The 18,171-nt window shown below is 36.3% G+C and overlaps 1 protein-coding gene and 1 pseudogene across 1 annotated transcript in view; one reads left to right on the top strand and one right to left on the bottom strand.

Moving 5' to 3' along the window:
* LOC126183799 (nose resistant to fluoxetine protein 6-like) overlaps positions 1–17,785 on the top strand; it is a gene marked incomplete at its 5' end in the record, with an annotated part of 195,520 nt that extends 177,735 nt beyond the window's left edge. The window contains 4 exons of the mRNA XM_049926041.1: positions 1,787–1,916; positions 6,469–6,643; positions 16,225–16,367; positions 17,000–17,785. Coding sequence (XP_049781998.1) covers positions 1,787–1,916; positions 6,469–6,643; positions 16,225–16,367; positions 17,000–17,128 — 577 coding nt within the window. The remainder of the gene's footprint in view (positions 1–1,786; positions 1,917–6,468; positions 6,644–16,224; positions 16,368–16,999) is intronic.
* LOC126185758 (5S ribosomal RNA) lies at positions 13,840–13,957 on the bottom strand (annotated as a pseudogene).
* Positions 17,786–18,171: the final 386 nt, after the last annotated feature.

The raw sequence follows: 18,171 nt of genomic DNA on the forward strand, positions 1-18,171 counted from the left end.
TGGGGTAGTCCACTAGTCCACATGGTGGTTGTGAGCACTGTGTCTGGATGGAATAGTGGTCAGTGTAACTGTCTAGTTGGCAGGAGACCCAGGTTTGAATCCCGGTCTGACACAAATTTTCAACTACCCCCACTGATATAACTCAATGCCCACTGGCAGCTAATGTCTTTATCTCCTTTGTGTCTTGATTCATAGTGGCTGTAGTGTCAAAATGGTGTCTGTTCTTTCAGACATGTCCAAAAGACCAGACACCAAATATGTAGTTACTTTTTTGAGATTAGCTGCGTTGCTCCAGGAGATTGTACCATAGGAGAACATTAACTGAAAGTATGAAAAGTATGCCAGCAAGCCCATCTGCCAATCAAAGCAATGACACAGATTTCTTTGTGCAAAAAAAGCATGACTGTGGTTTTTGATTAATTTATCCAAGTACTGGAGCCACTTCAGTTCATTGTCCATCTGGAAGCCAAGGAACTCCACACATGGAGCCTCATCCTTTGTGTGCCTCTTGATCTCGACTTCTGGTACATTTAAGTCATTTTTGTTTGTTTGTAGTTCTGTAAAAAGAATCTTTGTAAAATTAAGGTTTAAGCTGTCTGCAGTGAAATAGATGTAAGTCTATTCCATTATCCTCCTGCCTCTGTTTCATATGGGCATGTCTGAGCCATTTATCAATATGCTTGTGTCATCAGCAAATGTTATGTTTTTTTTAGAGTCCTGCAATGTCATGGGTAAATAATTATTGTATGTCAAGAATAGATGTGAGCTCAGCACTGACCCTTATGAGTCATTAAATGCTACTCCACTTTAAATTTAGTCTTATTCCTGTTGTATGGTTAATGTGTTCCTTTGCTTTTTGATGTTAAGATATGTTTCAACCCACACAAGAGCTAGGTGTTCCTCAGCTTAGTGAGATAGAATCACTACTGTTAATGTTATTTATTAATAACTTGGCACCTAATGTAACATAGCAGTAATCTTAAACGTTTTGGAATGACTAGACAAACTCCAGTATTTCATTATTAAGTCTTTTATTTATTTGTAGACCAATATGTTGCAGAATAAGTCAATTTGTGATTTTGTGTATATGATGCCGTGATTAGAAATGTACTGGAAATTGATGATGTAAAACCTTATATCATGACAAAGTGATGACATAATCATCAACACATCTAAAACACACAGTAATGTATTGAATTAGGCATAAGTAATGCTGTCTTTGTGATGAAAAAGTATTTAACAGAATGCATGTAATTCAGGGACTTCATTCCCTGCTTTTATTGACTGACTAGCAATAATAACAATTACTTAGGGAGATTTTTTGTTCATTCCATTATCACTACTACCCCATAAATTTAGTTTGTGGAAAAATCATACATTCATTAGCAAAATGTTGTACACCTAATAAATTATAGTTTAGACGGTGGTTTAATATTTCTTCTCCACTATTTACTTTTTAACTATTACCAACACAGAAACTACAATACAAATATATAGATTACTCAAGGCTACATTTATAATAGCACAACAATACTTCCTGACACAAATTTTATCTGAAAACCCAACATAAAACAGAATCAAGGGCACTTTACAGCTGTTCACTGTATTTTGCATTGTATGCTAAGATAATTTTAAAATGTCCTATAAAATTTTATGCAAGTGCCACTGTTGTTCCCTATGAAGTCAGTAGCAATCATCAAGGAACCTGTTTTGACTCATTGCTTGTATTACTTCCATTCAATCCAATAAAATGAAAATGATAACTACTTTTCTCTTTATTTTTCAGTGAAGATGATCCTCTAGCATTGTTTGATAAGATATATGACAAACCATGGACCAGATTAGGTCCATATATCATTGGAATGTGTGTAGGATGGCTACTGTACAGAACTGACTGCAAAATAACAATGAACAAGGTACCAAGAAAAATGTAAATGAAATAGTTTTTCCTTGCTCTTATTTATTGCATTCCTAAACTGTTGACAGTCCAGTTTGTACCCTATATGGCCATTATTGTGGATATATGTGTCTAGGATTATTCATTCATAAACTCTGAGTAGAGTTCCATTCACTTTATTTCTCATTTATGTGGATACTTTGCAAGTTCTGGAAAAGTAACACAAATTGGTGTATTCCCCAAAACTTTAAATTTTATCATTGGCTTATCCACCATTGTATTCTCAACAATTGTATAGTGAAGATTCATTCTTTTTCTCCTTGGGAGAGTTACTTATCAGGGCTTGTAGGCAGACACAGTCATTTTGAGGGGCTCAGAACAATGGTCACAGATAATTTATGTCTCTTTTGGAAAGATAAAAATTCCCAAGGGATCGGACTAGACTATAAGCTGGATGTTAAAATGCATTTATTCCAAAATCCTTAAGATTTTTTTAACAAACTCTCAGTAACTGAGACATTCGATTTGCAGTTTGGAGGAATGGTGTTCACATTTTCATTCACCAATCCAAATTTAAGTTTTCTGTGATTTCTCTCAATGATTTCAGCTACACACTAAAATGGTTCCTTTCAAGAAGGGCAGAGCCAATTGCCAATTTCACTGCCATTTTTGTCCATTCTGAGATTGTATTCCATCTCTAATGGTTTCATCATCCTTCCTCTCCCCCCCTCTCTCTCTCTCTTTTCTGTACTGTGAGCAGATGCACGTGGGCAGATCACATTGGACCTGTTGTGGCTCTTTCTCCTGGATTCTTTGAAGAAGTTTAGGAAAGCATACTTCAGCTTGTTGATCCATCATTACTGTCGCTCATTCTTCAGACCCAATTGTGGTGATGCGCCCACTAGTGGTAAAGGAAGTTTGCACCTTTATTTACCCATGCTCCATGTTTTCATCACATTTATCAAATAACCATCAACAGGAAATATCCAGATATGTGATTACTATTTTGTCCCTGGGACATATTGATAGAGTTATACAGGGTGTTTCAAAAAGGATATACATGTTACAATGTATTATCTATCGATCACTGTGCCACAGCTTGGTTATTGGAGGAACAAATACATTTCTACTTTATATTCCTTGCTGCCAGAAGTTGTTTGTCTTCTGTTCCTTGATTACCATTATGTTGCAAAATGGCTATTCTGCAAGAGAAATCATTTTGTGCTCTCAAGTTTTTGAAGTGCAATTCCATGATTATAGTACAAAAATGTTGCAGGATGAGGTACCAAACTGATCCTCTGAATGGATGGAACATTCACAGATGGCTATCAACAGTTTGTAGACACAAAATGTGTATGTAAAGGAAAGAGTCCCAGCCACCCTCATGTTTCTGATGAAAATGTCCCACAGATTCAACTGCTTTCCAATGTAGTCCTACAAAATCAACTCGTTATTAACAGTCAGTAGTATCCTGCTGTGTTACAAAAATTGGTTATTTCTGAGGATGTACAAGTGAAACTCCATTTATCAACAAGATTAGGCAACCCCTCACTGGAGTCACAAAGTGAATGGAACTCTACTCAGCCATTGGATTGGTTGTGAAACAGCAGGCAACTCAGCCCTTCACAGCTGGCCTCCGTGGTCACCAGATTTGAAGCCCTATGGCTTCTTCTTGTGGGGTTTCATTAAGAACAATGTTTATGTATCAACACTACCACAGAACCTAGAGGAGTTGAAGAACCAAATAAGTACTGCCATAACGTTAATGACAATGGACATGCATTCTTTAGTATGAGAGGAATGTGGGTATCAATGTGACATTGTTCATGTCATTGGTGGAGGACATATTGAACATCTGTAATCTAAACTTGAGAGATTCATAAATATATGTCCCAAGTTTCATAGTTGCATGTCTACAATTCTGAATACATTTATTTATTTCAGTCATTAGATGTATTATGAGTGATAAATGTTGTATCATTACATATAGGCCCTGTCATTTTGATGGTACAATGACATTTACATAGTCTACTCTAAAATTTAACCTATATATGAAAAAAAGATTGCAGCATAGTGTGTAGATGACTTTTTACAATATATTACATATTAATTTCTTCTTTACAATTTATGACTAATTCCCTTATGTTTAAATTTAAATTTAAAGTCATGGGATAGCTATATGTACCTATCCAGATGGTGATAGTATCACATACACAAGGTATAAAAGGGCAATGCATTGGTGGAGTAAGGTGACTCATTTTGGACATGATTAGCGCCATACAACAGGAATTAACAGACTTTGAATTTGGAACAGTAATTTGAGCTAGACATGTGGGACATTCCACTTTGGAAATTGTTAGGGAATTCAGTATTCCAAGATCCACAGTGTCAAGAGTGTGGCAAGAATACCAGATTTGAGGCATTACCTCTCACCAAGGACAATGCAGTGACTGACAGCCTTCACTTAATGACCAAAACCAGGGGTGTTTGCATAGAGTTTTCAGTGCGGATAGACAGGCAGCACTGTGTGAAATAACCACAGAAATCAACTTGGCTTCTACAACGATGTATCCACTGGGACAGTATGGTATAATTTGACATTAATGTACTATGGCACCAGATGACCAATGTGAGTGCCTTTGCTAATAGCACATCAGCTGCAGCACCTCTCCTGGGCTCATCACCATATTGGTGGGACCCAAAACAGCTGGAAAACTGTGTCCTGGTAAGATGAGTCCTGATTTCAGTTGGTAAGAGCTGATGCTATGGTTTGAGTGTGGCTCAGGTTGTCAACAAGGCACTGTGCAAGCTGGTGGTGGCACCGTAATGGTGTGGTCTGTGTTTTCACAGAATGGACGGAGCTCTCTGATCCAACTAAACTGATCATTGACTGGAAGTGGTTATGTTCAACTACTTGGAGACTATTTGCAGCCATTATAGACATCATGTTCCTAAACAACAATGGAATTTTTCCAGATGTCAATGTGCCATGTTACCAGGCCATAATTTTTCATGGCTGGTGTGAAGAGCATTATGGACAATTTGAGTGAATGATTTAGCTAGCCATCAATCATTTAAGTTACATAATCATGGGGTCAGTCCATGCACAAAATCCTGCACCAGCAACACTTTCATAACTATGGATGGCTGCAGAGGCAGCATGGCTCAGTATTATATAGGTTGACTCTTACATAGAAGATAACAGCAACCAGCCACTTTTTACAATGCTATTTATTTATTTAAACAGTGCCGTTATCGGTTTTGAACTGACAGGTTCATATTCAGATGGCTAGTTTATGTTTTACATTATATATCACCTTTTGTTTCCCCAACTGATGAAATTTCCATGGGATAGTGGTGCTCTACAACTACAACAAGATGTGAGACAATATATTTTTCACTTTAATTGTGCATCACAATGATTTTAAGTGACGCAAACAAATTATTAAATGATCAATGTTTCATTTACTTATGATGAAAAATCCACGCCATGATGTTCCAGTGCAGACTGCTTATGATCTTGTAGCAGCGAAAAACTGTATCATGCACTCTTTTATCTATATATATGCACATAATGTAAAGCAACACACTAAGAAGTTTGATCACATTGAGGTATGTATACAAGGATGGTGGTATTACAACCATAACAATGGCAAAGAATTCCACTCTTGTTTTACATTGCGTGCATATATATATATATATATATATATATATATATATATATATATATAAGTGCATCACACAGTTTTTTGCTGATGCAAGATCATAAGCAGTCTGCACTGGAACACAATGGTGCAGATTTTTCATTGTAAGTAAACGAAATATCTTCCCTTTAATAATGTGTTTACATTGCTTAAAATCATTGTGGGGCCCAATTACAGTTAAAAAGACATTGTCTCACATCTCATTTTAGTTGTAGGGCACCACCGCCCCAAGAAACTTTGTCAGTTGGGGAAACAAAAGGCGAAAGCTAACGTAAAGCGTGGAGTAGCCATCTGAAGATGAACCTGTCAGTTTGAAACCAGTAACGGCACTGCTTAAACAAATAAATAGCATTGCAAAAGTGGCTGGTTGCTGTTATCTTCTATACAACAGTCAGCCTATATTTTGTACACAACCATGGACTCAAAATGTCAGTTTTTGACAAAATAGCACATGGCTCAGCAATGACTTGTTGAGTCCATGCCACAGTGAGTTGCTGTACTACTCCAGGCAAAATGAGGTCAACACAATATTAGGAGATACTATTGTCACCTCAGTGAATATGAAAAATAAAGGAAGGGCAGTCACTCACATTCAGCTGACTTATGTGCTGTACATAGACCGATGTAACAGAACATATTATTAACAACTACCTTTTGAGCTCTGGCTCTTCTTCTGACAGAAGCTGCTCACATTCACATACACAACTGGACAGGTACTCAAATACACACTATCTCATCTGTGATGAGTTACTCTTATTACTCATATAGTAAAACATTTATTCAATAACTGAATTAATTAATTATAATTGATGTCTTTTAGTTGGGTAAATCATATTTTCCCTGCTCTTAATGAACTATTTAATTTAGTTTGCAGTGATATGTGGATGGCTGCTTTCAATAACAGGCATCCTGGCACTTATCTATGGCCTGTACAATGTGGAACTGCACCCAGTAACTGGTGCTGCATATTCTTCACTGAGTCATTCTGCCTGGGCATTGGCTCTGGGATGGATTGTTGTAGCTTGTTCAACAGGCTATGGTGGTAAGACTTGTAACTAAATTCCATAACAAAATAAATGTATTTCTAGGCCCTAATTGTCCAGTAAATCTGTGATATAATCTTTTTTTTTCCATGTAACAGTAAAACCGTTTTTCAAAAATTACTGCACCTTTACAAGAACTACTCAGTCCATTAGTAATTAATTACATTTTTATGACATCAGAATTCAGCATCTGAGTCAACAGAAAGCACTCTGATAGAATCAGTATTCCTGTAGACCTGTGAGTTAAAAATATTGACCATAGCACTTGCGTTATTGCCTCCTTAATATATTAGTCCCTTGGAAAGGTCTCAGGATTTCACAGTGTAAGCACACTATACATGATATTATTTGTTAATGTTGTAAAAAAGTTCATTATAATCCTTATATGTAAGCCATAGTGCATTTCAGGAGAATATCAACATATATTATAGAGGAACACTTTCCACATGTACTAGTAATAATGGAACATGGGCTAAAATGCAGTTAAATAATATATTATAGATTAGAAGGTTACATACTAGCAAATAGTTATTGTAGGCAAAACCATAAAGGTGGTGGTGTGGCAGTTTATGTTAATAAGGATATAGAAGCTAAAAAAATTTCCTTTCTTGAACACCACACCAAAGAGGTATCAATTGAAATGACAGGTATTGTACTCCACAGTAATGAACTTAAGTTACAGAAGCATAAAGTGATTGGAGTATATAGGCCACCAAATGCTGATGTAATGCTGTTTATGGATAAACTTAGTAGTGTTGTTGGTCAGGCCAGTTCTAATGACCTTACTATACTAGGTGACTTTAATATAGATGCAAACTCAAATAGTATAGTAAACTTGAAACTCAGTGATGTACTGACCTCATACAATCCTGTAAATATAGTGAACTCTGACAACAGAGTGATGGACACATGTTCAACAAAGATGTTATAGATAAGGTAAATTACAGTAACTTAGATTTTCTTTATTCTGACCACTTCTGTCAGGTGATAGAATACAAAAATTCAGTTGTGCCTAAAATAACAAAAATTGTGCTACAGAAACAAATGCTGAATACCTCAAATATTAATGCTATTAAAGACAAACTAGCGATTGAGAAATGGGATTTTGTGTACCAGGTAAATCGGTCAGATGAGAAATGGAATGAATTCTACTCAACCCTACTGTGTCACTATGGATATAGTTGTCCAGTTAGAGAAATCCAGAAGGTAGTTAAACACTGTCAGAATGGAAGTAATCCTAGACTAAAACTCCCAACAAATCTGATTAGGCTCAGGCAGCAAGTACATGATCTAAACCAGCTTTATAAAACTACTACTGTGCAGGTTTTCAAGGAAAAATACAATAGGGCCAAGCAAACTTTTAAAACTGAAATTGTTAACCTAAGGAAGCAGATTAACAGTGAAACAATAGAACAGTCTGACAACATAAGCAAAGCATCTTGGAAGCTGATTGACAAATACCGAAAAGGTTCCAACAAGATGAACGTGGAACCATTCAGCATAAGACATGATGGTAACATTATAAAAAACCCAGATACTATATGTAATATTTTTTATAACTACCACATTTCTGGTGAACACTCAACCCATATTATAGATTCACAAGTAGAGACCCAATGCCATCTCACCCAGTGTACCGAATTTGAATTTGTGAAAGTGAATGAGCAGGAGGTTTGCAGGGCAATATACACGCTAAAGAAAAGATTTTCATCTTGTTGGGATGGCATATCCAGTGCTATTACTAAAGCGTGCTTAAAAGAAATCTCTAAACCTCTTACTCACCTGATTAATTGCAGCATTAGAGAAAACATGTATCCAACGGTTCTAAAAATGAGTGTAGTGAAACCAGTGTATAAAAAGGGAAGTAAGGAAGATGTCTCCATCTATAGACCAATATCATTTATTCCCACTTTTAGTAAGATATTCGAAAGCATTATCCTTTCTCAGCTAAGTGCCTTTTTCACAAAACATAAACTGCTTGTAGATTCACAGCATGGCTTCAGAAAAGAGCTAAGTACAACCACAGCAGTTACACAGTTTATCCATGAAGTTTACTGTCTGTTGGACCAGAAGATGCAGACTGCAGGTATATTTTTGGACCTGACAAGAGCATTTGATATGGTAAACCATAGGGTACTTCTTAAAAAGCTAAAATTTTATATTACTGGGAATCAAGCCATGAATCTTCTAACCACATGCCTGCTGAATCATAAGCAAAGCACTAAATTGTCATACAAACTAGATAATAAAATCATGAGCTCCCAGTCCACCAGTGAACCTGCATTACAAGGTATACCACAGGGTTCAATCCTTGGACCCTTTTTCTTCCTTATATATATTAACGACATTGCACAACCCATTAACTCCCTTATTGTAAGCTATGCAGATGACATGTCAATCTTATTCTATGGAAGTGAATCTAATGAGCTAGAATCTCTTGCTACTAGTGGTGTAACAGAAGTAACAAAATACTTCAATGATCGGGGACTCATGGTGAATGTCACCAAATCTCAACTACTGACATTTAAAACAGGCAGTTCTCATCACAACAATATGAGTAATGTGTGTAATATCTCTGCAACAGAAAATGGTAACTGCAAATTCCTGGGTGTGTATGTTGATGAAAATTTGCAGTGGACATACCATATTAATTTCGTATGCGGAACAGTCAATAGTGCCACGTATCTCCTCAGCCAGCTCACAAAGATAGTTCCTAGCCAAGCACTGAAATTAGTATATTATGGAACACTTTACCCCTTTCTCAATTACGGAATTGAACTATGGGGCTGTGCAGCTGATGTACATTTAAAAAGAATAATACTACTACAGAAAAGAGCAATAAGACATATACATGGGATGACACATAGAGATTAATGTCGTGAAGTGTTTGTGCAGCACAAATATCTGACAATATATTCTCTGTACATCTTCAAAATAGCTGTATTTTTTATAAGTCAACCAACAGTAGCTATCAAGGGCAGTGATGTACATGATCACAACACTAGACCAAAGTGTAACTATTTCCATAACAGAACAACATTAAAAATGACTGATAGATGTCGATACATCAGTCGTTTGATTTGGTATAACAAGCTACCAAATGATCTAAGAATGTACACGGGAAATGTTTTTAAAACAAAATTAAAATCTTTTCTAATAGAAAAATGTTTATATTTTTTCAATGAATTTTAAGATAGTGATTGTAACATGAGGCATTAACATATCAGTTGTAAAGTAATAAATGTAAAAAATAGACATAAGGAGCAACAGCTACAGAATATAGTGTATTTTATAAGTGTAAATACAACCATAGTATTAAGTCTGGCGTTTGCATTACAATGGTTCCATGCAAAGAAAATGTAAAAAAATAAATAAATAAACATTCCTTCATTGAAATAACAGTACCAGAGTCAAAATATTTGTGTAAAGCAGTAAACATAATAAACAAAATTTTCAATGGGAAATGATGACTAACATTTCCTTTTTTGTGACTGAGTATTTTGCAACTAGGTTATCACTTGAAATTATTTATCATAACAAATATAAGAATAGTAAGGTGAACTTCAATTTATACATGCAGGGTCATGACACATTTTTACATCAAAATATTTTTACTAAACTTTAGTTTATCTAGCAACATTTATTGTTTCAACAGATTACAGTATATTAAGGCAACTAATTATCACCATGTTCTATTTTATGATAGACATATGCACAATAATTAATAATTGCATTTTAATTTAATAAAAAATACACATAAAATTGTGCCCCTCACAAAATAAGTAGGGTTTAATGTTCCATGTAGCAGATTTTGTGTGTTAAGTGAACCAGTTTATTCTGAAATAGCACTATGTGTCTATGGATACAGAAATATTATTTTACTTTTAGAGTTGCATGGCATTCACAAGCTGCTTCATACGGAAAGATGTACCACACAAAATATATTTGCTGAAAATGTCATACTAGTGGTTAATCCTCATTTAAAAAAATGAAAGTTGTTTAACTACACATACTGTAAAACTTGGGTTGACTATCCGCCTGTAAGCTGGGAACACATGAACTAAATCACACATGAAACAGATAAAATGTATAAACTTCTAATTATTCAGTGAAGTGAGTGGCGTCATGTTGAAGAAGAGAGGATTATTTAGTATTAATAACTGCTTTGTCTGAGTTATGGTTTAGAAATAATATGCACTGGAAGTGTAACTCCTAAACACATCATGTGATTTTTATAAACTAAGTGTCACTTGACAGAGCAGGTACTGAATGGTATACATACAACTGGAGAATATACCTAAAGTCAAATGAGGCACTAAAACCATTGCTTATTCATTAATTAGTTAACTAATATTTTCATGTACACAAAATGCCAAATATGTCATTGTAGAAAATGACAGATATTAAAATGTTACATTACCTAATACATAACTATCACTGAGTAACAATAATTTAATTAAAAATAAATCACTTTTTGATCTATGATCCTTAGCTCTCAGTTCTGTTTGCCATACCAAAAGCAGTATTGTATGTTGATTTTATTGTCGGCATATTGTTTCAGTTTTAACTTTGTTCTTTATTGTGTTAACTTAGTATGGTAACCATTATAAAGATAGCAGGAAGTGAACACCCAGCTACAGCATTCCATCACTATAGGAAAGGGGCCTACTAGCATGCTTACCACAGCCATGTCACAGGGTAATATATATAAAGCAGAACAAGTGTGGCAACACATGAGAAACAGGAACAATAATTTATTTTAAAAATCTGCATAAAAAAATACTCAGCTTTTGCTATGTAACAAGGCATGACAGTGATGTAAAGTTATTAATCTAATGTAACCTATGTTATGTTAACCGGGGACCTAGAAATGACGGAGAGGCTCCGTCCTCGCCACAGCCGCAGTGGTCTGTAACCCCACAATGACTACCACAGTCTAATTCACCCCTCTGCCACCCCACACCGAACCCAGGGTTATTGTGAGGTTCGGCCCCTGGTGGACCCCCCCAGGGAACAGAATAAGGGCAACCAGCCCGCATTTGCTGAGGCAGATGGAAAACTGCCTAAAAACTATCCACAGACTGGCAGGCTCACTAGAACTCGACACAAATCCGCTGGGCGGATTCGTGCCGGGGACCAGCACTCCTTCTCACCCGCAAAGCCGTGCATTAGACTGCACGGCAACCAGGTGGGCTTAATGTAACCTAACACAGTAGATGATTACTAACTAACATAACTGAAGTTTGATTTGGACTGTAGTTACAGAGTTTAGAAGTTCAGTCTCTCAATAAGTAAACATTTTGACTAACACTTCAAATAATCTTTGGCACTTTAATGTCTGATGGTTTCCTGGTCAGCAACTGATGGATGCAGAAAAGAACTGTGTGAAGACTGTCTAAAAATTTTGGGCAACTAAAGGCAACTGGAAATGGATCAAACTGACTGAGCGCCAGTGTGCAGCTGGTTAAATATTGTACTTGGCACAGTTATGTATAACAGACGTCTATTTTGGGTATGCCACAACTAGTTCTGGTTTTCAGCACTCTCTGTGGTAGTAGACATAACTATTGGCAAAGAAATGTTCTACTTGAATGTTTTGCAGTGGAAACATAAAAAAAGTCCCTGGTATATGTGCCATTACTGTGTGTGGTGCCATGCTCAGACTGCTTGGAGTATGGTGCTTTCTGAAGCTGACATTGTATACCACATCTGGCAGAGACACAGAACCCTGTGATTATGACCATAAGCAGAAGATGTCCACTTCCCAGAATTTAGAACTTATAATATAGTTTCTTGTATGGGTTGCATACACAGTGAACACAGTGTCATCTGCTAACTGAGGTCATCTATGTTGGCTGCTCTTACAAAGCTGTCACTACAGACCAAGGCAAGCAGATTTCTCACGTTACCTTCCATTAGGAAAGTGGGTGCACTCAGTGACTGTTATGTGATTTATAAATTATATAGCACAGCAATCAGTCATCCTTTCTTTTTTTGCAGTTTTTGTTATGCAAATCCATATTTCGGCTAGTGCCTTGCCGATTTCTGTTGACATAGCTAGCCCTGTCAACAACTGTTTTATTCACAGTCTCGTGCAAGTGATTGAAGTACTCTGGTTTTAGCTGTTTCTTTAAAGTAGAAGTTGAGTGTTTCTTGTCACAGTTTTTAAATGGAAAATATTACAAAAAGAAATAGGAAAACCCTTTTGATGCACAAGAAAGTAAAAATTCTTAAAAGAATTCAAGTTCTTTTCAGATGGCACATCCCATAAGCACAGAGTTTATTGTTACCTGTGTTGACGCTGGACACAATTGTTGAAAACACTATGTTTTGGAACTAAAAATTGTAAAATATGCCAGTTACACTAAATATGCAGTTCTGGAAGAAATTATGAAGAACTAGTTTCTGACAGCACATGCTTCCAACATAATCATGGATAGCATGAGGCACAAAAAGCTGCTGAAGGCACCTAATATGTTGGGCATCAAGGACTTCTCTGCACCTAATGATTGGATTGATAGGTTCAAGAAGTGGTATATAATGTGGTGTTCAAAGCAATGTGTGATGAAGGAAACAGTGTAACCATACAAACTGTTAGTGAATGGCAGAGTGATAGATTTTAAGCACTTAGAAAGCATTATAAACCAAAGGACATCTTCAACATGGATGAAACTGTTCTCTCTTTCAGCACCCTACCAAACAAAACACTTGCCTTTAAAGATGAAAATTGCCATGTGGGGAAACACAGTAAAGTTGGTATTACAGTAAAGCTAGACCAAAATGCTGGTATCTCTAAAGATTTAAACTGTTTGTGATTGGAAAAATTGGAAAAAAGCACATTTTTAACACATAAATCTTTGCCCATGAACTACACTGCCAATAACAAAGTGTTATTGGGACTACTCAAGAAGCAGTTGCATAGCCCTCATGAAAGAATGGGAATCTATAACAGAAAAACTATCAGACTTGTGTATTGTCACACTCTCTCTCCTCCAGAACAGGCCATGAAGGCCCAATGGTACCGACCAGCCACTGTGTCTTCCTCAACCCATAGGCATCCTTGGATGTAGATATGGAGGGGCATGTGGTCAACACACTGGTCTCCCAGCCGTATGTCAGTTTCTGAGACTGGAGCCACAACTTCTCAATCAAGTAGCTCCTCAGTTTGCCTCACAAGGGCTGAGTGCACCCCGCTTGCCAACACTGCTCGGTAGACCAGATGGTCACCCATCCAAGTACTAGCCCAGTCCAACAGCGTTTAACTTCGGTGATCTGATGGGAATCGGTGTTACCACTGTGGCAAGGCCATTGGCCCATTGGCGCCCTACACATTCAAAAAATATATATTTAACCAATGTGAAATTAGAGTTCCTGCCACCAGATTGCACAAGTGATGTGCAGCCCTTGTATTTGGTCACTATCCATACCTTCAAACTTGTTACAGAAAAGCCATTTTGCAGAAGATATTAAGTTTGCTGGAAGGTAGAAAAGATCCTTCTTCCTTTAAAGTCCCAAATTTAGATGCCTTGCTCTACTTTGCCAATGCATGGACAGAAGTTACAGAGTCCACCATCTCCAACTACTTTCAAAAAGTGGGATTAATTCAAGCAGATGAAGGAAATTGGTGTGACGCACCATATTTGTGTAATAATGATGACCCTACTTGCTTCAGTGTGGGAAAAGCTGCAACTGGATCACCCAGTGCAGATGTAAATGCAGCAGTGAAGACAATAAAACATATATTTCTCCTGCAGATGTGGATCTTATAGCTTTCCGTTGTATTTATGAACTGGAAAAACACAGTGAAAAAATTAAAACAACCCACTTTATTTATTTACTTTTTTTTTACTTAAAATGAAGAACAACTGTACCTACTTGTTCATTATGTCACACTTGAACAAAACCCTCCATGAATACCACCAAATATGGTTCCTTAGCTTCTCAAAAAATTCAATCAACATGGTGGTAGCTCCAGCTGCTACTGTCTGCCTCTCTCCAAAATAAGTCATTTTTGGTGCAAGTTGTTGTGCTAAAGTGTCATGAAATGGCACATTGGTGGATGAACATAGTACAAAATTCAGAAAACCTTTATTAGATTATGAACAAGTCTCTGATGAGTATTTTGATGCATATTATTTACATATATCATTTATAAATTGTGAAAATGTGAGTGGGGTTGTTCTATACATAACTTTCACTACTTAAATAGCAATTTCCCACATTTTATGTTTTTCCCCATTTTGCATCTTTTTCCCTTAAAAAACGTAAAAGTGATGTTTCACTGTATTTATGTTTGTTCCATGACATTTTGGTCAAACTGCCAACATCAGTAACAAGCTGCAATGATATTTTGGAGCAGAGTCTTCTGCCCATCCTCAGGCATATATTGGCAAAAGTACACTGTTATCTCCTTCTTAAGACCCTGCCTGCACTTAAATGGGGCACCCAGTTGTCACTGCACATTCATTGATTAAACACACACATTCTTGTTGCAAGTCTGTGTGTTACTCCAAACAACCTCCATTGTGGAAGCTCAGCACATTGATATAAATCATCTCCACATAGTAAAATCGAAGATTGAAGCTGGCCACACCTTCTCCAACCTAGCAAATCCGATATTGCTGAACACTGTATTTCTACTGGTCATTCAATGACATACAATGAAATACAAATTGTGGCCCATACTTTGAACTTCAGGGACTACATTCTCAATTAATCAAAGGGCAATGTAGCTGGTGTCATTCTGTGACTTTACCATGTGAAGACAATTGACCTTTATATTCATGAGATGAGCTTTCAGCATGGAAGGTGACCAGAGCAGTGCGGAGACTTGCAGAAGAAGCACATGTGCTGAAGCAACACACACATGGTGACAGCTTGGAAAACACTGCATGTGTTGAAACTTCCTGCCAGATTAAAACTGTGTGCCGGACTGAGACTCGAACTCGGGACCTTTGCCTTTCGCAGGCAAGTGCTCTACCAACTGAGCTACCCAAGCACGACTCACGCCCCATCCTCACAGCTTTACTTTTGCCAGTATCTCATCTCTTACCTTCCAAACTTTACAGAGTCTCGGTCCGGCACACAGTTTTAATCTGCCAGGAAGTTTCATATCAGCGCACACTCTGCTGAAGAGTGAATATCTCATACTGCATGTGTTGGTGGGTCTTAAACAGGTGACCTCAGTGTACTTTCATCACTGTACAGTTGAATACAGCCAGAAGACTCTCTACTGAAACATCACAGCAGAAAGTTACTAACATCTGGAGGTTTGGCTAAAATTTCATGGAAAAGTTTATATAATAGAAAAGTTTTAAATTTCACATACAGTATCTCTGTTTGTATTGTTTATGTTCAGCATGTGCCATCGCCATCCATTTGTCTTGGGAGATATTAAAATATGAGGCACTCCTAGAATTTGGTATTTTATTGAACAATAATAATCTTTTTTTCTTTATGGTAACCTGGAGAGATGCTGCAGCATGAACCAAATATTTACAATTATCATAATCTGTAAACTGTAATGTTTGATGTCAAACCAAACCATGTAATTACAGCTCCCTTTCATTTTGTTTTCCAGGAATCATAAATAAAATTCTTTCATCAACAAAACTATATCCTCTAAGCAGAGTGACATACTGTGCATACTTAGTTCATCCTTTCATGATAAGAGTTATGGCGATGACAACAGATGGTCCCTTCCATCTAAGCATAGTAACAGTGGTATGTATAATAGGAGAAAACTGTTAATGCATAAATGCATTTTAATATAGAATTTTCTTCTTAGTGGTAAAATGCACAAATATTATAATGTCATAATTAATGTGCGTGGAGGGTGATCTCTCTTTACTTCTTATTTTTTTTCTGCTTCTGCAGAAGTGTAAAACATGCATGTAGGTTGTCAGCCCCATGAGAAGGAGGCAAAGTTTGCTTCCCTACACTTATCCTCTCCCAATAGCAGTTTAATTTCTCATTTGTTTACACTTGCATTGGACTGTCACATTTAAGTGCCTGCAGTATAAACAAGAACTTGAATATAACTGTGTATATTATGACCTTGTGCTGTCCTTCAAAGCATATAAAGGCTAGAGTAGGCCAAGCTAGAAAATATTGCTCTACCAGTCTGTGTGGGCTGCAGGGAAACACCAGTTTGTACGCTAAAGAACAGTGTTTAAATTCTTGTTTGTGCACTCATCATCTACTCAGTACCTCCACTATTTACTGAATTGTTATCTTTATTTTCATGAACAATAAGATTATTTCTTTTTTAATGATGAAATTAACTGCTCATATTATTGGTCTCACAGAAAGTATTTGATGAAATACCATTAATTAAGTCTCTTTTCTTTTTGCAGCTCATATTATTTTCTGGACAAGTAGTGGCATCATACATTCTTTCTTTCATTCTTTCACTTGCTTTTGAAGCACCTATTGTTTCACTGCTGAAGTTATTTGCACCTGAGAAAAGCAAAAATCCAAGGTGAAGGAATGTTAATCAGAATGTTACTGAACATTATTTTGTAAACCAAAGAACCACTGTTGATGCTTCAGAAGGAATTTCGTGCTGGTGTACATATCACTAATGTGTGTCAAATTATCAACAACACATCAGTGATGATATTTCGCACTGAAAGTGAAATTTATTTTAATGCAGAATGAATATCTTTTTTTGATAACTTAAGTTATGATTCACATGTCAGTATTAATTGTCAGTATTTTCATTATAAGAAATGTTGCAGAGCAACTCTTTCCTGAGTGATGCTTTGTAAGAAACTTTTAATATATATAATATGAGTGAGATTATCAAAATTGGAAACATAGTCATCATTGTAAATTAGAATGAAAAACTGAGTGTAAAGAACTGTGTAAATGTTTGCTGCACCTGAGTAGCATGTGAACTTACAAAAAACCATTGTTGAGACTGGGTTCATGTTCTTCATTATAGATTAATAGTACAAACAGATTTGCAAAACTTGTGGAAATGACAGAAAAGTCATTTCTATAATACCTACAATGTCTGGGGAGACATGCTGCTTAAGATGTTAAAAATTAATAAGCAGCTGATGTCACAGATATTGTAAATCGTACTTAAAAGAGTAATGATCATTGTGAAAGTAGCAGATACAGGCAAATATTTTGTACTAAGGACAAAAATAAAATTTTATGTAATAATAAATTACTAGTATTATAACCTTTCTGGTCTGCTTTTCATTGTTACCTTTTGTTTGATCAGTGTCATTTTATTTACTTCCTAGTCTTGTTTTTTACCTATACATTTACTCACTAAATGGAAAATTTACAGTACAAAGAGAACAAAGATTTTCAGCTTTCATTTGACAAAAAATAAAGGCAGGGTATGTATAATTTTGGATGATTAATTTTCAATTAGAAGTCAGCACTATGAAAATAAATGATAAGAACAGCTTAGTTTTGTTAGTATTGGTCAATTTTCATTCTAATGAAAACTACTTCAATGAAATGGTCTCTAATTAACAACTGTCCTTGCAGAGCATAGAAATATCAGTGG

Source organism: Schistocerca cancellata, chromosome 4, assembly GCF_023864275.1.
Source record: "Schistocerca cancellata isolate TAMUIC-IGC-003103 chromosome 4, iqSchCanc2.1, whole genome shotgun sequence".
In the NCBI taxonomy this organism is placed as follows: domain Eukaryota; kingdom Metazoa; phylum Arthropoda; class Insecta; order Orthoptera; family Acrididae; genus Schistocerca; species Schistocerca cancellata.